At 70.6% G+C, this 22526-nt stretch overlaps 2 protein-coding genes across 2 annotated transcripts; both read left to right on the top strand.

Annotated features, from left to right (window-relative positions):
* The first annotated feature begins 1306 nt into the window (after positions 1-1306).
* Positions 1307-16557, top strand: ESYT1 (extended synaptotagmin 1). Its single transcript, XM_055792289.1, is given in 40 exon segments — positions 1307-1574; positions 2834-2875; positions 3576-3710; positions 3790-3863; positions 4032-4068; positions 4070-4098; positions 4198-4294; positions 5122-5149; positions 5152-5176; positions 5282-5405; positions 5483-5546; positions 5549-5658; positions 6613-6669; positions 6671-6696; positions 6838-6886; positions 6952-7041; positions 7133-7225; positions 7323-7394; positions 7478-7564; positions 9317-9466; positions 9540-9575; positions 9577-9672; positions 10319-10495; positions 10688-10770; positions 10858-10906; positions 11024-11113; positions 12615-12710; positions 13188-13205; positions 13207-13260; positions 13337-13431; positions 14041-14125; positions 14127-14200; positions 14609-14683; positions 14685-14726; positions 14960-15064; positions 15108-15182; positions 15184-15258; positions 15357-15462; positions 15542-15591; positions 16188-16557. Coding segments are annotated over 40 exon segments (3162 nt in total). The 5' UTR covers positions 1307-1316; the 3' UTR covers positions 16222-16557.
* Positions 16558-17916: 1359 nt separating this feature from the next.
* LOC129782889 (myosin light polypeptide 6-like) lies at positions 17917-22215 on the top strand. The gene is made up of 6 exons (XM_055792287.1): positions 17917-18021; positions 18318-18345; positions 20085-20228; positions 20335-20508; positions 21876-21953; positions 22080-22215. Exons 1-6 carry the CDS (start codon positions 18019-18021, stop codon positions 22106-22108), a joined length of 456 nt encoding a protein of 151 aa, XP_055648262.1. The 5' UTR covers positions 17917-18018; the 3' UTR covers positions 22109-22215.
* The last annotated feature ends 311 nt before the right edge of the window (positions 22216-22526 follow it).

Below are 22526 nucleotides of genomic sequence, written 5' to 3' on the forward strand. Positions count from 1 at the left end.
AGCCAGTGGCTGGTGCCCTGTGGCTGGTGGGCAGTCGGTGGCCGGTGACCTGGGGTGGTGACCAGCGGGTGGCTGGTGCCCCAGGGCCTGGTGAGCAGCCAGTGGCTGGTGCCCTGTGGCCAGTGAACGACTGGTGGCTGGTGCCCCGTGGCCAGTGAGCGGCTGGTGTCTGTTGAGCGGCCAGTGGCTGGTGAGTAGCTCGTGCCCTGTGGCCAGTGAGTGGCTGGTGCCTGGTGGCCCATGTCTGTTGAGTGGCCAGTGGCTGCCGAGCAGCTCGTGCTCAGTGGCCAGTGAGTGGCCAGTGGCCTGTGTCAGTGAGCAGCTGGTGGCTAGTGCCCCATGGCCAGTAAGTGCCCCGTGGTGGTGCCCAGCCAGTGGCCGGTGCCCCATGACCAGTAAGGGCCCTGTGGCCATGCCCAGCTGGTGGCCGGTGCCCCATGGCCACTGAGCAGCTGGAGGCCAGAGCCCCGTGGCCATGCTCAGCCGGTGGCCGGTGCCCCGTGGCTGGTGACCAGCCAGTGCCCGGTGCCTTGTGGCAGTACCCAGCTGGTGCCCTGTGGCCGGTGCCCCGTGGCCATGCCCGGTGCCCCATGGCTGGTGACCAGCTGGTTCCCAGTGCCTTGTGGTGGTGCCCAGCCAGTGCCCGGTGCCCCCTGAGCAGCTGCTGCCCGGTGCCCCATGGCAGTGCTCAGCCAGTGCCCCATAGCCATGCCCAGCCGGTGCCCGGTGCCCCGTGGCCGTGCCCAGCTGCTGCCCGGTGCCCTGTGGCGGTGCCCAGCCGGTGCCCGGTGCCCAGCCAGTGCCCCATAGCCATGCCCAGCCGGTTCCCGGTGCCCCGTGGCCGTGCGCAGCTGCTGCCCGGTGCCCTGTGGCGGTGCCCAGCCGGTGCCCCGTGGCCATGCCCAGCTGGTTCCCGGTGCCCCGTGGCCGTGCGCAGCTGCTGCTCGGTGCCCTGTGGCGGTGCCCAGCCGGTGCCCGGTGCCCAGCCGGTGCCCCGTGGCCATGCCCAGCTGGTTCCCGGTGCCCTGTGGCGGTGCCCAGCTGCTGCCCGGTGCCCTGTGGCGGTGCCCAGCCGGTGCCCCGTGGCCATCCCCAGCCAGTTGCAGGTGCCCCGTGGCCGTGCCCAGCCGGTTCCCGGGGTCCCCGAGCAGCCGGTGCCCGGGGAAGCGCCGGTGGCCCCTCAGGACCGTGGCGGGGGGGATCGGGGTGGGGGAGGGGCGGTGCCGCTCCAGCCCCGCCCCTCCCGTGCCGGTGCCGCCCCGCGCTCGGGGCCCGCCTCCCCCACCCCCCCCCCGGGCGGCGGCGGCGGCGGCGGGATGGAGCGGCGGGGCGCGGGGCTGGCGGCGCTGGGCCGGGGGCTGCTCTGGGCGCTGCCCGCCTACGCGGCGGGGGCGCTGGGGCTGGGGGCGGGGGCGCTGCTGCTGGCGCTCGCGCTTTACGCCGGGTGGCGGCGGCGGCGGCGCGCGCGGGAGCGGGGGATGCGCGCGGCCGCCCGCCTGCAGCGCGAGGAGGAGGCGGCCGTGCGCGCTGCCGCCGCCGGGCTGGGCGCGGCCCCGGGGGAGCTGCCGGCCTGGGTAAGGGAGCGGCGCCGTTAACGGAGCGGGAGGGGGGCACCGGCACCGTTAACGGAGGGGGAAGGGGGCACCGGCACCGTTAACGGAGGGGGAGGGGGGCACCGGCATCGTTAACGGAGGGGGAAGGGGGCACCGGCACCGTTAACGGACGGGGAGGGGGGCACCGGCATCGTTAACGGAGGGGGAAGGGAGCACCGGCACCGTTAACGGAGGGGGAGGGGGGCACCGGCATCCTTAACGGAGGGGGGGGGGAGCACAGGAACCGTTAACGGAGGGAGGGAGGCCACCGGCACCGCGCGGGGGCCTGGGCGTGTCGTCCCCCCCCCCGCCCCCAGCGTGTGTCCGCGGCAGCGTCCGGGGCCGGGGGGGCTCCGGAGCGGCCCCGGTTGCCGCACTGCAGCGCCCGCCCGGGCTGTCTCCCGGCGGGGTCACCGAGCCTGGGGTCCCCCGCTGCTGAGGGACCCCCCCCCCCCCCGCTGCTGCATTGTGCCCCCCCCGCTGCTGGGGACCCCCCCCAGCCCCGGCTGCACCGTGTCTTCCCCGGGTCTCGCTGCCGGCCCCCCCCCCCCCCCCCGCCCCGCCTCGTTGCTGGGGTCCCTCCGCTGCTGCACCGCGTGTCCCGTCCCCCCCCCCGGCTGCCGGGGTCCCCCCTCGCTGCACCACGACCCCCTACCCCCGCTGCCGGGGTCCCCTCGCTGCTACACGGCGTCTCCCCCCGCCCCCCCCGCCCCCCGCTGCTGGCGACTCCCCCTGCTGCACCCACCCCCCACCCCCGCTGGGGACCCCCCCGGCTGCACTGAGCCCCATTTGAGCCTCCCGCCGGGTCCGTCCCCCCCCGCCCCGTGATCCGTGATTGCTGCATCGCCCCCCCGCTGCCTCCCCCCCCCCCCCCCCCCCCCGCGATGGCTGACATCCCCGGGGCCTTCCGGCACCGCCGGGGCTGGGCTGTGACTCACCGGCCCGGGGAGGGGGGGGGGGCGGGGGGCCGCTTCCTGCCCGGCCGCGGGGGGGGGGGGGGGGGGGGGGGCGGGAACAGCTGCAGGGGGGTGACACCCACCCCCAGCCCCAGCTGCGGTGACTGTCGCCCCCCCCGGGGGGGGGGGGTGTCCCACTGGCCCGGTTGGGGAAACTGAGGCAGGGGCCGGGTGGGGCCGTGCTGCTGAGCGGGAGTGAAACCTGGGGCCAGACTTCCCCATGCCCCCCCCGCGCCCAGCTGGGCCCCCCCGGCCTGACGGCACCCCCGGCCTGTTTGCCTGCAGGTGAGCTTCCCGGACGTGGAGAGGGCAGAATGGCTGAACAAGGTGAGGTGTCTGTCTGTGCATCCCTCCCTGCATCCCTCCCTGCATCCCACATCTGCCCATCCCCTCCCCATCCCTGCATCCCTCCCTGCATCCCACATCTGCCCATCCCATCCCCTCCCTGCATCCCTCCCTGCATCCCACATCTGCCCATCCCATCCCCTCCCTGCATCCCTCCCTGCATCCCACATCTGCCCATCCCATCCCCTCCCTGCATCCCTCCCTGCATCCCACATCTGCCCATCCCATCCCCATCCCTCCCTGCATCCCACATCTGCCCATCCTATCCCCATCCCTCCCTGCATCCCACATCTGCCCATCCTATCCCCATCCCTCCCTGCATCCCACATCTGCCCATCCCCTCCCGCATCCCTCCCTGCATCCCGCATCCATCCACCCCTCCCTGCATACCCGCCCCCGTGTCCCACATCTGCCCAGCCTTCTGTGCATCCTGCATCCTTCTGTGCATCCCTGCATCCCGCATCCCTCCCTGCATCCTGCATCCATCCACTGCTCCCTCCCTCCCTGCCCCTTATGTGTCCGTCTCTCCAGCTCCCCTGCACCCAGAATCTAGCCAGCCCCACTGCATCCCTCTGTGCATCCCTGCATCCTCCCATCCCTGCATCCTCCCATCCCTGCATCCTTGCATCCTCCCATCCCTGCATCCCTGCATCCCGCCCACCGGTTGGGTCCTGCCGCACAGATCCTGGCGCAGGCCTGGCCCTTCTTCGGCCAGTACATGGAGAAGCTGCTGGTGGAGAGCATCGCCCCGTCCATCCGTGCCTCCAGCACCCACCTCCAGACCTTCACCTTCACCAAAGTGGACATGGGCGAGAAGGTAGGGCTCCCCCGGGGGGGTGGGGGGTGCCCCCTGGGGGGTGCTGACCCCCCCCAGCTCACCACTGCCTCCCCCACAGCCCCTCCGGGTCCTGGGGGTCCGAGCCCACCCTGGCACCCACAAGCAGCAGATCCTGCTGGACCTCAACATCAGGTGAGCAGCCAGACACACAACCCTCCCCCCCCGCCCCATGCTGGGGTCTCCAACTGCACAGCAGCTGCTGGAGCCCCCTCCCCCCCCCCGCTGGGGGTGGCTGGGGGGTGTCGTGGCGAAGACCCCCCCCCCCCCCCCCCCTCCCATCCCTACACTCCATCTCTGCAGCTACGTGGGTGACGTCCAGATTGACGTGGAGGTGAAGGAAGTTCTTCTGCAAGGCGGGGGTGAAAGGGCATGCAGGTGGGGGGGCTGGGGGGGCACTGGGGTTGGGCGTCATGGCCACGGGGGGGGCGGGATCACATCTCAGCACTGCTCGTCCCCCCCTCCCCCTGCCCCAGCTCCATGGGATGCTGCGGATCATCCTGGAGCCCCTCCTCGGGGACGTGCCCATCGTGGGGGCCCTCACCATGTTCTTCATCCGGCGCCCGGTGAGTGCCCCCCACCAGCAGGGTGTGGCTGGGGTCTGCTCCCCCCCCGACCCCATCCCCCTGGGGTGCCCCCCCCCACCTGACCCCATCCCCCCTGGGGTCTGCCCCCCATCTGACCCCATCCCCCCTGGATCTGACCCCATCCCCCCTGGGGTCTGCCCCCCATCTGACCCCATCCCCCCTGGATCTGACCCCATCCCCCCTGGGGTCATGTCCCCCAACCTGACCCCATCCCCCCTGGGGTCACGCCCCCCATCCCCCCTGGGGTCTGCCCCCCATCTGACGCCATCCCCCCTGGATCTGACCCCATCCCCTGGGGTGCCCCCCCACAACCTGACCCCATCCCCCTGGGGTCTGCCCCCCCCATCTGACCCCATCTGCCCTGGGGTCTCCCCCCCCCCACCCCCCTGGAGTCTGCGCCCCCCATCTGAGCCCGTCCCCCCTGGGGTCTCCCCCCCCATCTGACCCCATCCCCACTGGGGTCCCCGCCCCCCATCCCCCCTGGGGTCTGCCCCCCATCTGACGCCATCCCCCCTGGATCTGACCCCATCCCCCTGGGGTGCCCCCCCACAACCTGACCCCATCCCCCCTGGGGTCTGCCCCCCCCCCCCCATCTGACCCCATCTGCCCTGGGGTCTCCCCCCTCCTACCCCCTGGAGTCTGCGCCCCCCATCTGACCCCAGGCCCCCGGGGTCTCCCCCCCAATCTGACCCCTTCCCCCCTGGGGTCTCCCTCCAGCATTCCCCCTGAGTTCTTCCCCCCCCATCTGACCCCGTTTCCCCCCGGGGTCTCCCCCCCATCTGACACCAGCCCCCCCCTCATCCCAGACTTTGGACATCAACTGGACGGGGATGACCACCTGCTGGACATCCCGGGGCTGAGGTGAGCCCCAGCCCAGCTGTGGGGTCCTCCGACCCCCCGACCCCTTGCCCCCCGTGGCCCCCCCGTGACCGTCCCCCCCTCCTCATGACCGTGCCCCCCCCCCAGCTCCATGTCGGACACCATGATCATGGATGCCATCGCCTCCTACCTCGTCCTGCCCAACCGCCTCCTGGTCCCGCTGGTGCCCGACCTGCACGAGGCCGCCCAGCTCCGCTGCCCCCTGCCCCGGGTAAGGGCTGCCTGGGGGGTCCTGGGGGACTGCCAGACTCCCCCCCCCCCGAGCCTGGCTGACCCCCTCCCCTCCAGGGCGTGGTGCGGGTGCACCTGCGGGGTGCGCGGGACCTGCGGTCCAAGGACCGGTTCATGGGGGGCTGGTGGAGGGCAAGTCGGACCCCTACGCCGTCCTGCGCGTCGGCACCCAGGTGGTCACCAGCCGCGTCATCGACGACAACCTCAACCCCACCTGGGACGAGGTCTATGAGGTGAGACGCGCCCCCCCGTGCCCCCCCCCAGACCAGCTGGGGGGGTGCGGGGCTGCAGGGATTCCCGAATCCCTCCCCCGAGACCAGCTGGGGGTGTGGGGGGCTGCAGGGACCCCTGTGTCCCAGCTGGGGGTGTGGGGGGCTGCAGGGGACCCCCCGTGTCTTCCCCCAGACCAGCTGGGGGGGTCCAGGCTGCAGGGGACCCCCGTGTCTCCCCTGAGACCAGCTGGGCGTGTGGGGGCTGCAGGGACCTCCGTGTACCCCCCCCCCAGACCAGCTGGGGGGGTTAGGGCTGCAGGGACCCCTGAATCCTCCCCTGAGACCAACTGGGGGGTGTGGGGGGCTGCAGGGACACCCATGTCCCCCCCCAGGACCAGCTGGGGGGGTGGGGGCTGCAAGGACCCCCAGCTTGTCCCCCGAGACCAGCTGGGCATGTGGAGGGCTGCAAGGACCCCCGAATTGTCCCCCGAGACCAGCTGGGTGTGTGGGGGGCTGCAGGGACCCCCGTGTCCCCCCTCAGACCAGCTGTGGGGGTGAGGGCTGCAGGGACCCCCGAATCCTCCCCCAAGACCAACTGGGCATGTGGGGGGCTGCAGGGACCGCCGTGTGTGTCCCCCCAGACTAGCTGGGGGTGTCCAGGCTGCAGGGACCCCCATGTCCCCTCTGAGACCAGTTGTGGATGTGGGGGATGTGGGGGGCTGCAGGGACCCCTGTGTCCCCCATCAGACCGGTTGGGGGGCTTCAGGGACCCCCTGTGTCCCCCCCCAGCCTGTCTGCGGTTGTGGGGGACACAGGGACCCCCCCAAGCATCGGCAGCTTGTGGGGGGGGGGGGGCGCAGCACCCTGACCCAGCCAGGCTGAGCGCAGGGACCCCCCTGCCATCTCCCCAGCCTGGCTGTGCGGGGCGGGGGGACCCCCTGTGTGTCCCCCCCCCGCTGACCCTGTCCCCCCCAGTTCATTGTGCATGAGGTGCCGGGGCAGGAGCTGGAGGTGGAGCTGTTCGACAAGGACCCCCGATCAGGATGATCTCCTGGGCAGGTGCTGGGGGAAGGGGTCCAGACCCCCGGGATGGTACCTGGGGGCGAGGGGGGGGTTCACCATGCCCCCCCCACCCCCCCCAGCTCACCCATCCCCCCCCAGCTCACAGCTTTTCCCTTCCCCCTCCCCCCCCCCCCCCAGGATGAAGCTGGATTTCGGGGAGGTGCTGAAGGCCCGGGTGCTGGAGGAGGTGGGTGCTGGGGTGGGGGGCTCGGGGGGGCTGGGGGGGCTGTGCTGACCCCCCCTGCCCCGCAGTGGTTCCCGCTGCAGGAGGGGGGGCAGGGCCGGCTCCACCTGCGCCTGGAGTGGCTTTCCCTTATGTCCGACACCTCCAGGCTGGAGCAGGTGAGCAGGGTCAGCCATGGGGGGGGGGGGGGCAGGGGGGCAGGGGGGGTCCTGCCCTCACCCACCACCACCCCCCGGGCCCATCCCCCAGGTCCTGGAGAGGAACCGGGCGATCGCAGCCAAACCCGACCCTCCGTCCGCCGCCATCCTGGTCGTGTACTTGGACCGGGCTGAGGAGCTGCCTGTGAGTTGGGGGGGGGGGGGGGGGCGGAGCTGCCAGGTCCCTGGGGGGGGGGGGGGCAGAGCTGGGGGGACCCCCCTGACCCCCGCTTTCTGCGCAGATGAAGAAGCCGGGCAAGGAGCCCAACCCCATGGTGCAGGTCTCAGTGCAGGACGTCACGCGGGAGAGCAAGGTGAGGGGGCGGCTAGGGGGGGGGGGGGGGGCAGGGTTTGGGGGTCCAGGCTGGTGGTGGGGGTCTAACCCCGCTCCCCCCAGGTGGTCTGTAACTCCTCTGCCCCCGTCTGGGAAGATGCTTTCCGCTTCTTCCTGCACGACCCCGCGCACCAGGACCTGGACATCCAGGTGAGAGCCGGGGTCACCCCCAAGGCACCCCCCCCCCAGCATCCCTGTCCCCGCGGCCCCCCCCAAATCCTCCAGCCCCCTTCCCTCCCATTTTTTCTCCCCACTCCCCCCTTCCCCCATGCCCCCAGTTCTCCTGGATCCCTGTGACCCCTGGTTCCCCCAGATCCCCGTGATGCCTCGTGACCCCCAGGTCTCTGTGACCCCTGGTTCCCCCCAGTCCGTTGATGCTCTGTTCCACTGGATCCCTGTGCCCCCAGATCCCCATGATGCCCCATGATCCCTGTTGCCCTGGATCCCTGTGATGCCCCGTGCCCCCAGATTCCTGTGATCCCTGTGCCCCTGATTCCCCTGGATCCCCATGACCCCCATGCTGCTCCAGTTCCCACAGACCCCCATGACCCCCATGTCCCCAGTTTCCACACATCCCCATGGATCCCAGTGCCCCTGATTCCCATGGATCCCTGTGACTCCCATGTCCCCAGTTCCTACAGATCCCCATGGATCCCTGTGCCCCTGGTTCCCATGGATCCCTGTGACCCCCATGACCCCAGTTCCCACAGATCCCCATGATCCTCATGTCCCCAGTTCCTGTGGATCCTTGTGTCCCCCTTGCCCCTGGTTACCATGGATCCCTATGACCCCTGTGCCCCTCGTTCCTATGGATTCCTGTGATCCCTGTGCCCCTGGTTCCCATGGATCCCTATGACCCCTGTGCCCCTCGTTCCTATGGATTCCTGTGATCCCTGTGCCCCTGGTTCCCATGGATCCCTGTGACCCCTGTGCCCCTCATTCCTATGGATTCCTGTGATCCCTGTGCCCCTGGTTCCCATGGATCCCTGTGACCCCCTGTGCCCCTCGTTCCTATGGATTCCCGTGATCCCTGTGCCCCTGGTTCCCATGGATCCCTGTGACCCCTGTGCCCCTCATTCCTATGGATTCCTGTGATCCCTGTGCCCCTGGTTCCCATGGATCCCTGTGACCCCCATGACCCCAGTTCCCACAGATCCCCATGATCCCCATGTTCCCAGTTCCGGTGGATTCCTGTGTCCCCCTTGCCCCTGGTTCCCATGGATCCCCATGCGCCCTGTGTCCCCGGTTCCCATGGATCCCCACAATCCCCATGCCCCTGGTTCCCGCAGACCCCCATGATCTCTGTGCCTCTGGTTCCTGCGGACCCCCGTGCCCCCTGTGCCCCCGTTCCCGCAGCCCCCCCATGATCCACGTGTCCCTGGTTCCCGCAGACCCCCATGACACCATGCCCTTGGCTCCCGCAGACCCCCGTGCCCCCTGTGCCCGCAGAACCCCATGACCCCTGTGCCCCAGTTCCCATGGCCCCCCATGACCCCTGTGGCCCCCCATGACCCCTGTGCCCCAGTTCCCATGGCCCCCCCATGACCCCTGTGCCCCCAGTTCCCACGGCCCCCCATGACCCCCGTGCCCTCAGTTCCCGCGGCCCCCCATGACTCCTGTTCCCCCTGTGCCCCTGGTTCCCACGGACCTCCCGTGGCCCCCCATGACCCCCGTGGCCCCCGTGCCCCCCGTTCCCATGGCCCCCCATGATCCCGTGCCCCCCATTCCTGCAGACCCCCATGACCCCATGCCCCCAGTTCCCGTGGCCCCCCATGACCCCCCGTGCCCCCAGTTCCCGCGGCCGCCCATGACCCCCGTTCTCCCTGTGCCCCGGGTTTCCATGGACCCCCCCCCGTGCCCCCTGTTTCCCGTGGCCCCCCATGACCCCCGTGGCCCCCCCAGGTGAAGGACGACCCCCGGCAGAGCAGCCTGGGCTCCCTCTCGCTGCCCCTCGCCCGCCTGCTGGACGCCCCCGGGCTGACGCTGGCGCAGCCCTTCCAGCTCCAGCACTCAGGACCCCGCAGCCGCCTCCACATGAAGCTGGTCCTGCGGGTGAGGGGGGGTCAGGGAGTTGGGGGGGGGCTCCTGGCCCTTCCCCCGCCCCCACTGACCCCCAGCCCTGCAGGTGCTTTTCCTCGACGCCCCGGAGAACGGTGTGTCTCCCCCCCACCATCTCGGGGCAGCCGGACCCCCTGGCCAGCACCAGCAGCACCCAGCGGCCCCCCCACGCCAGCCCCAACCCCCAGTTTGGCACCGAGGTGGGGAGGGGATGGGGGGGCCCGGGGGGGCATCACAGAGGAGGCTGGAGGGCTTGGGGGGGGGGAGTTGTGGAGGGGAACGGGGGGGGGGGAGCTGGGGGGCTGGGAGGGAGTGATGTGGGATACGGCTGGGGGGGGACCCTGGGTGGGCAGAACAGAGTTCAGGGGCTGGGTGGATTCTAGGGGGCAGGCTGGGGGGTCCTGGGGGGCAGAATGGGGTTTGGGGGCTGGGAGGGTCCTGGGGGGAAGGCTTGGGGTCTTGGGGGGCAGAATGGGGGGTCCTGGGGGGCAGAGTGGGGACAGACTGGGGGGTCCTGGGGGGAAGAATGAGGGGTCCTGGTGGGCAGAATGGGGACTGTCTAGGGGGGAGCTTGGGGGGAAGAATGGGGGGTCCTGGGGGGCAGAATGGGTAGAGGCTGGGGGGTCCAGGAGGGAAGAATGGGGGGTCCTGGGGGGCAGAATGGGGACTGGCTAGGGGGGTCCTGGGGGGGAAGAATGGGTAGAGGCTGGGGAGTCCTGGGGGGAGGAATGGGGACAGGCTGGGGGGGTCCCGGGTGGGAAGGAGTGGGGGGTCCTGGGGGGGGGTCTTGGGCCCGGCCGTGCCCCCCAGCCCCGGTGCCAGTGGCCGCGTGTCCCCGTGTCCCAGCACATGCTGCGCATCCACCTGCTGGAGGCCCAGGACCTCATCGCCAAGGACAACTTCTTCAAGGGGGTGGTGAGGGGCCGCTCCGACCCCTACGCCCGGCTGCGCGTGGCCGGCAGGACCTTCCGCAGCCGCGTGGTCAAGGAGGACCTGAACCCCCGCTGGAACGAGGTCTACGAGGTACCTGGCGGGGGGGGGTGTCTCATCTCCCCCCTCCCCCCCAGGCGTTGGCCCTGGGGACGTGGATGCTGTGGGCTGGGGTCCCATTTCCTCCCATCCAGAGGGGAAACCGAGGCAGGGGGATGGGAGGGGGATGGGGGTATGCAGGGGGGCCCCCACTGGTGACACCAACCTCCCACCCCCCCCATCCAGGTGATCGTGGACAACGTCCCGGGGCAGGACGTGGAGTTCGACCTCTTCGACAAGGACATTGACAAGGATGATTTCCTGGGCCGGTGGGTGCTGGGGGGCACGGGGAGGGGAAGGGGGCTGTGGGGTAGCCCCCCCAGCCCAGCCCTCACCCCCCACCCCACCCCCCCCAGGTGCAAGGTGCCGCTGAGGCGGGTGCTGAGTGACCGCGTTGTGGATGAGGTAGGAGAGGGACCAAGAGGGGCTGCGGCCGGGCGGGGGGGCTGCAGTGGGGGTGGGGGGCTGCAGTGTGCGGGGGGCTGTGCCCGGGGGTCTCACCCACCATCCCTGCCCCGCCAGTGGCTGCCCCTGGAGGACGTGAAGTCGGGGCGGCTGCACGTGCGGCTGGAGAGCCTGGCCCCCCGCCCCAGCGCCGCCCTCCTCGAGCAGGTAACAGCCCCCCAGGAGGGGGGGGGCACAGCTGGCTCCGAGCCTTAGCCCCCCCCCCCCCAGCCCCAGCCCTGTGCGTCCCCATCCCTCTAGATCCCAGTCCCCGTGCTTCCCTGTCCCTGTGCATCCCCATCCCTCTCCCTCTGCATCCCCATCCCTAGTCCTATGGATCCCGATCCCGATCCACCCCTCTGCATCCCCATCTCTAGTCCTGTGGATCCCGATCCTGATCCACCCCTCTGCATCCCCATCCCTAGTCCTATGGATCCCGATCCACCCCTCTGCATCCCCATCCCTAGTCCTGTGGATCCCGATCCCGATCCACCCCTCTGCATCCCCATCTCTAGTCCTGTGGATCCCGATCCTGATCCACCCCTCTGCATCCCCATCCCTAGTCCTATGGATCCCGATCCACCCCTCTGCATCCCCATCCCCCTAGTCCTATGGATCCCGATCCCGATCCACCCCTCTGCATCCCCATCCCTAGTCCTGTGGATCCCGATCCTGATCCACCCCTCTGCATCCCCATCCCTAGTCCTATGGATCCCGATCCACCCCTCTGCATCCCCATCCCTAGTCCTATGGATCCCGATCCCAATCCACCCCTCTGCATCCCCATCCCTAGTCCCTATGGATCCCGATCCTGATCCACCCCTCTGCATCCCCATCCCTAGTCCTGTGGATCCCGATCCCGATCCACCCCTCTGCATCCCCATCTCTAGTCCTGTGGATCCCGATCCTGATCCACCCCTCTGCATCCCCATCCCTAGTCCTATGGATCCCGATCCACCCCTCTGCATCCCCATTCCTAGTCCTGTGGATCCCGATCCCAATCCATCCCTCTGCATCCCCATCCCTAGTCCTGTGGATCCTGATCCCGATCCACCCCTCTGCATCCCCATCCCTAGTCCTGTGGATCCCGATCCACCCCTCTGCATCCCCATTCCTAGTCCTGTGGATCCCGATCCCGATCCATCCCTCTGCATCCCCATCCCTAGTCCTGTGATCCCGATCCCGATCCATCCCTCTGCATCCCCATCCCTAGTCCTGTGGATCCCGATCCGCCCCTCTGCATCCCCATCCCTAGTCCTATGGATCCCGATCCCTAATCCCCATGCATTCCTATGTCTGTGTCTCTCTGTCCCTATCCCTGTGCGTCCCCATCCCTGTCCCCGTGCATCCCTGTCCCCATCCCTCTACTTGTGCATCCCTGTCCCCATTCCTCTGGATCCCCATCCCAGTCCCCCTGCATCTCCATCCCTATCCCTGTGCATCCCCATCCCTCCCCCTCTCCATCCCCATGGATCCCTATCCCCATGGATCCCTCTCCCTCTGCATCCCCATCCCCATCCCTGTGGGTCCCTATTCCCATGGATCCCCATCCCCGTGCATTCCTGTCCCCACTCCCATCTCTCAGGATCCATATCCCTGACCTCCCCCCGTCCCCCCCGTGCCCCCCCGCGGCGGTGGGACCCTCCCCCCCCCCCCTCCGTGCCCCCAGGTGCTGCACACCAACAGCCTCCTGCAGCCGGCGCGTGGTGCGGAGCTCTCGGCCGCGCTCCTCTCCGTCTTCGTGGACCGAGCTGCCGACCTGCCGGTGAGTGGCTGCCCCACGCCGGGGGCCTTGGCCCTGCCCCACATCGCCCCCATTGCCCCCCATCGCCCCCGTCGCCCCCACTGCCCCTCATTGCCTCCCATCGCCCCCAGCATTGCCCCCATCACCCCCATAATCGCCCCCCGGTGTCCCCATCATTGCCCCCATTGCCCCCCATCGTCCCCATTGCCCCCATTGTCTCTATTGTCCCCATTGCACTCATTTCCCCCATCATCACCTCCATTGCCCCCGTCGTCCCCGTTGCCCCCCATCATCGTCCCCGTTGCCCCCATCATCACCCCCATCGCCCCTATCATCGCCCCCATCGCCACCATCATTGCCCCCATTGCCCCATCGTCATCCCCGTCATCGCCCCCATCACCCCATCATCGCCCCCCATCACCCCCATCATAGCCCCCATCGTCCCCAACACCCTCATTGCCCCATTGTCCCCATCGTCCCCTTCCTGCTGCCCCCCAGCTCCGGAAGGGCTCCAAGGCCACCCGCCGCCTTCGCCAGCCTGGCCGTGCGTGATGTCTCATTCAAGACCAAGGTAAGAGATGGGGGGGACTTGGGGGGGGAAGCCGGAGGGGCTGAGGTGGGTCCCTGACCTGCTCTCCTGCCCTCAGACCTGTGCCCCCACCACTGAGCCCGTGTGGGATGAAGGCTTCTCCTTCCTCATCAAGCGGCCACATGTGGAGTCACTGGAGCTGCAGGTCTCCTGGCCCATCCCTGGGTCCCGTCCCCATGGTGGGGGGTCCCGTCCCCCGTGGTGGGGGGTCCCCATCCCCGTGGTGGGGATCCTGTCCTCATGGTGGGGGTTCCTGTCCCACAGTGGGGTTACCTGTCCCCATGGTGGGGGTCCCAACCCCATGGTGGGGGTCCCATCCCCCGTGGTGAGGGTCCTGTCCTCATGGTGGGGGTCCCATCCTCATGGTGGGGGGTTCCTGTCCCACAGTGGGGTACCTGTCCCCCATGGTGGGGGTCCCAACCCCATGGTGGGGGTCCCATCCCCGTGGTGAGGGTCCTGTCCTCATGGTGGGGGGTCCCATCCTCATGGTGGGGGTTCCTGTCCCACAGTGGGGTACCTGTCCCCATGGCGGGGGTCCCGTCCCCATGGTGGGGGTCCCATCCCCATGGTGAGGGTCCCATCCCCATAGTGAGGGTCCTGTCCTCATGGTGGGGGTCCCATCCTCATGGTGGGGGTTCCTGTCCCACAGTGAGGTTTCACCTCCCCATGGCAGGGGGTCCTGTCCCCATGGGTGGGGGTCCCGCCCCACGGTGGGGGCCCCTATCCTGGGGTGCTGAGCTTGTGTGCCTGCAGGTGAAGGAGGAGGGGGGGGTCGCCCCTGGGTGCCCTCAGCCTCCCCCTGCCCCAGCTCCTGGCCTCCGAGGGGCTGGCGCTGGACGGCTGGTTCCCCGCTGGCCGGGGGCGGGCCCGGCAGCCAGGTCCTGCTGCGGGCGCAGCTGGGGGTGAGTGCCGGGATGGGGGGGCGGGGGGGTGGGGGGCCGAGAACCCCTCCCTCACCCCCCCACCCCCCCCCAGGTCCTGGTGTTGCAGCAGGTTGGGGGGGGGGGGGGCAAGATGGGGGGGCAGCAGGGGCGTGTAGAGCCGAGACCCCCCCTCCCTCACCCCCAAACCCCCCAGGTCTTGGTGTTGCAGGAGGTGGAGGCGGGGGGCAGGATGGGGGGGGAGGGGTGTGTGTGGGGATGAGACCCCCTTCCTTCACCCCCACCCCCACCCCACACACACCCCCCCCCCCCCAGGTCCTGGTGTTGCAGCAGGTGGAGGGGGGGGCCGGGATGGGTGGGGGCGGGGGGTCTGTGGGGCTGAGACCCCCCTCCCTTACGCGTTCCCCCCCCCCCTCCCCCAGGTCCTGGTGTCGCAGCAGGTGGAGGAGGGGGCCAGCAGCGTGTCCCTGGCCGGGGGGGGACGCTGCCCCCCAGCCCGCAGAGGCGCCGGGAGAGGAGGAGTCTGGGGCGGGGGGGGCTGCGCCAGCGCCTGCCCCCAGCTGACAGGTAGGGCTGGGGGGAGGGGGGGGGCATAAACCCACCCCCCGGGAGCATCCCCACCCCCCCCAGTGTACCCAGCCCCCAGCGCTCCACCTGCATCCCCCCAGCCGGGACAGGGGGTCCGGGCATGAGCCCCCTCTGGGGAGCCCATGGCCGAGCCCCCCCGCGGTGGGGGGGGGGTCCGGGTGTGTGTGGTGTGTGTGTGGGGGGGGGCACTGACCCTGAACCCCCACAGCCAGCCTGGAGGGGGGGGGTCCCCTGGGCCGGCTGCAGCTCACGCTCTGGTACCACCGCGACGAGCACAAGCTGGTGGCCATCGTCCACGCCTGCAGGTGAGCCCAGCGGTAGGGGGGGGGGGGGGCTCGGGGGTGGGACCCCCCCCCTGAGCCGTGCCCCCCCCCCAGGAAGCTGAAGGCGGGTGTCGAAGGAGCTGCCGGACCCCTACGTGTCCCTGGTGCTGCTGCCCGACCCGCAGCCGCGGCACCAAGAGGAAGACCACCGTGCAGAAGAAGACCCTCAACCCCGACTTCAATGAGAGGTGGAAGAGGGGGGGGGGGGGACACGACACAGGGAGATGGGATGGGGGTGGGGGGGTCACCCGCCCAGTGCTGCCCAGTACAACCCAGTGTCCCCCAGGTTCGAGTGGGACGTGTCCCTTGAGGAAGCCTCGCGGCGCAAGCTGGAAGCCCACGTCAAATCCACCGTGTCCTTCATGTCGCGGGAGAAGGAGGTGCTGGGGAAGGTAGGGGGGTTCTGGGGGGGGGTCGGGGGGGTCTGGGGGGGTCTGGGGGGCCCCCTCTGAGCCTTTGCTCTCCCCCCAGCTCCATCTGGACCTGGCACAGGTGGATCTATCCGAGGGGGGAACCCACTGGTGAGTGGGGCTGTCGCAGGGGGGGCTCCCCCGGGGGGGGAGGGGGGGCTGTCCCGGGGGGGGCTATCTCGGGGGGCTACCCTGGGAGAAGCCGTGCCTGGGGGGCTGTTCTGAGGGGAGCTGTCTGGGGGACCGTCCCTGGGGGGGCCATTTCGGGGGGCTGTCGCCGGGGGGCGCTGTCCCGGGGGGTGTTGTTTGGGGGGGGGGCTGTCGCCAGGGGGCGCTGTCCCGGGGGTGTTGTTTGGGGGGGCTGTCGCCAGGGGGCGCTGTCCCGGGGGTGTTGTTTGGGGGGGCTGTCGCCAGGGGGCGCTGTCCCGGGGGTGTTGTTCGGGGGGGCCGTCCCTGGGGGACTGTTCCGGGGGGGGGCTGTCCTAGGGGGGCTGTGTGTGGGGGTCTTTCCCTGGGGGGGACTGTCCCGGGGGGGGGGGGTGTCTGTCTGGGGGGGGCTGTGCCGGGGGGGGCTGTCTGGGGGTGGTGGTGATATGGGGTCTCTGGTGGCCTCCCAGTGGGTCCCCCCGGGGGGAGGCTGTGTGTGCCCCCCCCCGCCCCCCCCCCCCCAGCCCCCCCGCGCCCCCCCCTCACCTCTCGCCCCACAGGTACGACCTGCGGGATGAGCGGAGCAGCCCCTAGAGCGGGGTCCCCCCCCCAGCCCCCCCAGTCCCCGCCGTGCCTGGGGGCAGCGGGAAGGGCGAGGGGGGGGTCCAACCCCCCCCGGCTGCTCCTGCTGCCCCCCCCCCCCCCCAGCCCCCCGCCTCGCCACTGACCAAAGATGCACCGGGGGGGGCCCCCCCGCGCCCCCCCAGACTGTTACGCACCTCGTGCCTTTTGCCCACCGAGGAGCCTCCTGGCGTGGGGGGTCCCACCTGGGGGGTCCCCCCCTGCCCCCCCCCCGGGGGGAGACGCTTGTGTTCGAGCCGCTGCCATCGCTGCCACCCGCCGTGCCACCCGCCGTGCCACCGCCGCGCCAACCCCCCCCTGCCTTCCCGGGGCTCCGTCCCCGTCCCCCCCCCCCGCTAATAAAGGAGGGAGGAGACGGCAGCGGCTTCGTGTGGGTCCTGGGGTCGGGGGGGGGGCATTGGGGTCTCTGGTGTGTCCCCCCCATGTGACATATCGCCACAGGTGTCCCTTGTGGGGTGCTCCCTGCTTGATGTCCCTCATGGTGGATGGTCATTGGGGAGGGGGGGTGCCCCCCACCACTGGGGTGTGGCCATCGTGGTGGCCCCAGCCTGGGGGACATCGGTGCTGTCATCAGGGTGTCCCCATTGTCTTGTCCCTGTTGGGATGTTGACTTGTGGGATGTCCCCATCGTGGTGTCCCTGGGTGGGACACCACCACAGAGTATGGTCATCATGGTGTCCCCCACCCTGGGGACATCACTGTGGTCACTGGGGGTGTCCTGTGTTGTCCCCCATTGTCATGTCCCTGTTGGGATGTCCCCATCATAGGTGGTGTCCCCATTGTCATGTCCCTGTTGGGATGCCCCCCGTCCTGTCCCCATCAATGGTGTCCCTGGTAGGGTGCCACTACAGGGTATGGTCATCGTGGTGTCCCCACCCTGGGGACATCAGTGTGGTCACTGGGGTGTCCTGTGTTGTCCCCATTGTCATGTCCCTGTTGGGATGTCAACCTGTGGCATGTCCCCATTGTGGTGTCCCTGGTGGGATGCCACCACAGAGTATGGTCATCATGGTGTCCCTACCGTGGGGACATCAGTGTGGTCACTGGGGTGTCCCTCCTGTGGTGACCCTGTTGGCGTGTCCCCCCATTGCAGTGTCCCCATCGTGGTGTCCCTGCTGGGCTGTCACCACAGGGTATGGTCATCGTGGTGGAAGGGACATCAGTGTGGTCACTGGGGTGTCCTGTGTTGTCCCCATTGTCATGTCCCTGTTGGGATGCCCCCCATCGTCCTGTCCCCATCATGGTGTCCCTGGTGGGACGCCACCACAGGGTATGGTCATCGTGGTGTCCCCACCCTGGGGACATCAGTGTGGTCACCGGGGTGTCCCCGTGGGATGTCAGCCTGTGGGATGTCCCCACCGTGCTGTCCCCCACCTGGTGGCCCCCACTGGGTGCGGTCACAGGGCGCTCCCTACGGAGATGTCCCCGGGGGGGGCATTGGGGTGTCCCCCCGTGGGGCCGTGCCCCGTGGGTGCCGGTACCGGGATGTTCCCCGTGGGGGTGTGTGTGGCCCCCCCGCCGCGGGGGGTTCCCCCGGCCCTGCTCCCTGCCCATCTTTAGACAAAATAAATCCCGCCGGAGAAGGGGCGTGGCCTGGCCTCTCCCCGCCCCCCTCATGCATCATTCATCACTTAATGAGCGCGCGGTGACGCGCCAGCCCGGGGCCAATGGGCGGCCGGTGACGCCGGGCGGTACAAAGCGCCGCCCGGGGCCCCAGAGCGCGGAGCACGGACGGGAGCGGCCGCCGCCATGGTGCGACACCGGGACCGGGCACCGGCACCCGGACCGGCCGCCGCGGGCGGGGGGGATGCGCGGGAGGGGCAGGGCGGGGGGCTAGGTGAGGTGGGGGGTGGGAGGTCAGTGAGTTCCGGGGGTGTCGGTAAGGCGGGGGTGAGGGGTGTCGGTAAGGGCGGGAGGGGGGGCGGGGGGGGGGGGGGGGGCGGTAAGGTGTGTGTGGGGGGGGGGGGATCGGTAAGGCGGGGGAGGGGCGCGCTCCCCGACGGCGCGGCCGGTGCCGGTGCCCGCTGACCGCCGCGCTCTCCCTGCAGTGCGACTTCTCGGAGGAGCAGACCGCGGGTGAGTGACCGGCACCGGGCACCGGGCACGCCCCCCCCCCGGACTTCCCCCCGAACCCCCCCAGGCCCCCCGCCGGCCCGGCCGCGGGGCCCGGGCCCGGCCCCAGCGCTTCCTGCTCGGCCGCGGGCGGGGCCTTTCCCGGGGCAAAGTCTGGCCCGGGCGGGGGCCGGTCGTACCGGCGGGGGGGGGGGTCGGGCCCGTGAGGGGGGGTGGTGCGGGGCAGAGCGGGGGGGGATGTCAGGACCCGCCGGGGAGGGCCGCGGGGCGGGGGGGCCGCGCACCCTTTTGCGCCATTTGCCCTTATATGGGCATAGCGCGGGGCCGGGCCGCGCATTCCTGCGGGGGGGGGCGCCCCGGTCCCTCCCGGGGGGGGCGGGAGACGCCCCGGTCCCTCCCGGGATGGAGGCGGAGGGGGGTGGGGGGGGGTGGGCAGCGACATCCATCCCCGGCCGGCGTCGGGTTCCACCGGGAAACCGGATCCCGTCGGGGAACGGAAACCGAAACCCGGGGACCGGCGGGGGGGGAGGGGGGTGCGGAGGGGAGGGTCCGGATCCTGCAGGGTCCTCGGGGGGGGGGGGGGGGGGCAGTGAGGGGGGTCCCTAAGGCGCGGGGTCCCGGGACTGTCAGTGAGAGGTCCTCGGGGGGTGGGGTGGTGGGGGGTGGTCCGGATCCTGCAGTATCCCCGGGGGGCGGGGGGTGTGATGGGGTCCCCAAGGCGCAAGGTCTCGGGGTGTAGGCGGCGAGGGCAGTCAGTGAGGGGTCCCTTGGAGGGGGTCCGGGGGGGGTCCAGATCCTCCAGGGTCCCGTGGGGGGTGTGATGGTGTCCCCGAGGCGCAAGGTCTCTGGGATGCAGGTGGTGGGGGCTGTCAGTGAGGGGTCCCTTGGGGAGGGGGGCATCCGGATCCTGCAGGGTCCCCAAGGCATGGGGTCCCCAAGGCATGGCGTCCCAGGGATGTCAGTGGTGGGGACAGTCAGTGAGGGATCCCTTGTGGGGCGTCTGGGGGGGTCCGGATCCTCCAGGGTCCCTGGTGGGGTTGGTGATGGGATCCCCCAGGCGTGGGGTTCCGGGGCTGCAGGTGGCGGGAGCCGTCAGTGAGGGGTCCCTTGGGGGTGAGGGGAGGTCCAGATCCTGCAGGGTCCCCGGGGGGTAGTGATGGGGTCCCCCAAGGTTTGGGGGTCCCGGGGATGCAGGCGGTGGGGGCTGTCAGCACTAGACACAACAGACACAGGGTCCCTCGGGGGAGGGGGGTGTGTGGTCTGGGGGTGTCCAGATCCTGCAGGGTCCTGGGGGGCAGTGATGGGGGTCCCCAAGGTGCAGGGTCCTGGGGATGCGGGTGGTGGGGACCGTCAGTGTGGGGTCCCTCGGGGAGGGGGGGTCTGGATCCTGCAGGGTCCCCCAGGGGGCAGCGATGGGGTCCCCAAGGCATGGGGTCCCCAGGATGCTGGTGGTGGGGGGCTGTCAGTGTGGGGTCCCTCGGCGTGGAGGGGAGGAAGGGTCTTGGGGGGGGGGGGGGTGGGGTGTCTGGATCCTGCAGGGTCCCCTGGGGGGCAGTGATGGGGTCCCCAAGGCGCGGGGTCCCCAAGGTGCAGGGTCCCCAAGGCATGGCATCCTGGGGATGCTGGTGGCGGGGGCTGTCAGTACGGGGTCCCTCGGAGGGGGGGGGCAGGTGGGGGGGTCCCGGTGCAGCAGGGGGTCCCCGCAGCGCTGACGCCGGGGGGGGGGGGGGGGGGTCCCGCAGAGTTCAAGGAGGCGTTCCAGCTCTTCGACCGCACCGGCGACGGGAAGATCCTGTACAGCCAGTGCGGGGACGTGATGCGGGCGCTGGGGCAGAACCCCACCAACGCCGAGGTCATGAAGGTGCTGGGCAACCCCAAGAGCGATGGTGAGTGGGGAGCCCCCCCCCCCCCCCCCAGCTTCCCCAGGCCCCCCCCTCCAGGCCCCCCCCCGGCCTTCTCCCACGGTGTGGGTCCTCCCCCCCCCCCGCCCAGAGATGAACCTGAAGACGCTGAGCTTCGAGCAGTTCCTGCCCATGATGCAGACCATCGCCAAGAACAAGGACCAGGGCTGCTTCGAGGACTACGTGGAGGGGCTGCGGGTCTTCGACAAGGAGGGCAACGGCACCGTCATGGGGGCCGAGATCCGCCACGTCCTCGTCACCCTCGGTGAGACCCCCGAGCCCCCTTCCCCGGGCTCCCAAATCCCTGCGAGCCCTCGGAGACCCACCCCCCCCCCGCCAGCCATCCCTGAGAGCCCCCAAAGCTTGGTCAGCTCTAGGACCCCGGTGGCTCCCAGCCAGCCCCGGGGTCCTTGCAACCCCCCCCCCCCCCGCCAGCCCCACGGGACCCCCACCCATTCCAAAGGCCCACAAGGCCTGGGGGACTGCTGGTGTGCCCCCCCCCCATCACCCCAGGATGACACAGGTATGGGACCCCCGGTGTCCGTCCCCACCCCCCCCCCCATCACCTCCGGACAACGCAGGCATGGGGGCCCCCGGTGTGCCCCCCCCCCCCCCCAATCACCCCAGGATGACACAGGCCCGGGGACCCCCCAGTGTGCCCCACCACCACCCTGGGGTGACACAGGCCTGGGGACCCCTGGTGTGCCCCCCCCCCCCCCCCCGTCACCCCCAGGATGACACAGGCATGGGGACCGCCGGTGTGCCCCACTATCACCGTGGGGTGATGCAGACATGGGGACCCCTCAGTTCCCCCCCCCCCCCCCATCACCCTGGGGTGACACAGGCATGAGGACCCCCCCCCCGCATGCCGCCACACATAGTCCCTGGGGTGACACAGGAATGGGGACCCTTTAGCATGTGCCCCCCCCCATCACCCCAGGGTGAAATAGGCCCAGGGACCCCCCCCCCGTGTGCTCCCCCCCTGGCATTGCCCTGGGGTGGCACAGGCATGGGGACCCCTGGCATGCCCCCCCCCATCACCCCCAGGGTGATGCAGGTCTGGGGACCCCCCGTGTGCCCCACCCTGCATCACCCTGCCAGTGGCACAGGCATGAGGACCACCCTGGCATCCCCCCCCCACATAGTCCCCTGGGTGACACGGACATGGGGACCCCCTCCCCACTTCTCCCCAGGGTGACACAGGCATGGGGACACCCCCCTCGCGCCTGGGCGTGATGCAGGCATGGGGACCCCCCCATCACCCCTGGGTGACATGGGCCTGGGGGGACCCCCCCCAGTGTCATGGGGACCCCCCCTCACCCAGGGTGACACAGGCATGGGGACCCCCCCCTCACCCCAGGGTGACATGGACCTGGGGGACCCCTCCTGGGAGCCCCCCCCCTCACCCCCAGGGTGACACAGGCATGGGGACACCCCCTCACCCCAGGGTGACATGGACCTGGGGACCCTCCTGGGAGCCCCCCCTCACCCCCAGGGTGACACAGGCATGGGGACACCCCCTCGCCCCAGGGTGACACAGGCATGGGGACCCCCCCCAGTGTCATGGGGATCCCCCCTCGCCCCCGGGTGACACGGGGGGGGGGGGTGTGTGTGACACATCCTGTCCCGCAGGCGAGAAGATGACGGAGGAGGAGGTGGAGCAGCTGGTGGCCGGGCATGAGGACAGCAACGGCTGCATCAACTACGAAGGTGAGGGCCGGGGGGGGGGGGCGGGGGGGGGGGGGTGTCCTGGCAGAGCTGAGGGGGTCCTGGGGGGGGCTCGGCCGCGGCCCCCGCTCCCTCCCTGACCATCATGTCTCCTTCCCTTCCTCCCAGCGTTTGTGAGACACATCTTGTCAGGGTGACGCCGCAGGGGTACGCCTCCCCCCCCCCCCCGCTCCCCTCCCCCAGTTACTTACAATATTTTTTTTCCTTCCTGTTTTTTCTCCTGGTCTCTTTTTTTTTTTTTTTTTTTTTTTTTAAATTAAGGGAAAAAGCAAAAAAAAAAAAAAAAAAAATAGGCCGCCTGGTTTGCGCTCTACGCCCTTGGTGCAGCCCTCTCCGCCCCCCCCCCCCCCGCATGCCTCTCTGCATGGAGCCCCCCCCTGCGTGCTGGGGCTGGGACGGGGGTGCTGGTGTTGGGGGGGGGGGGGTCCCGGGGAGCCCCCCCCCAGGAGCCGGGGGCTGCAGCGATGCCGATTCCTCTTTGACTTTGGTTTTCCTGCCTCTCTCTGGGACGAGGGCTGGGGGGGGCCCAGTGGGACCCCCCCCTCACCCCACTCT

Source organism: Falco peregrinus, chromosome 19 (assembly GCF_023634155.1).
Source record: "Falco peregrinus isolate bFalPer1 chromosome 19, bFalPer1.pri, whole genome shotgun sequence".
Lineage (NCBI taxonomy): Eukaryota > Metazoa > Chordata > Aves > Falconiformes > Falconidae > Falco > Falco peregrinus.

What these genes read in the sequence shown, in the direction of transcription:
- LOC129782889 (XM_055792287.1), top strand. An exon ending in CTCGGAGGAGCAGACCGCGG is followed by an intron (nt 18,346 to 20,084) that starts GTGAGTGACCGG and finishes GGGGTCCCGCAG; the next exon opens with AGTTCAAGGAGGCGTTCCAG. An exon ending in CGGCTGCATCAACTACGAAG is followed by an intron (nt 21,954 to 22,079) that starts GTGAGGGCCGGG and finishes CCTTCCTCCCAG; the next exon opens with CGTTTGTGAGACACATCTTG.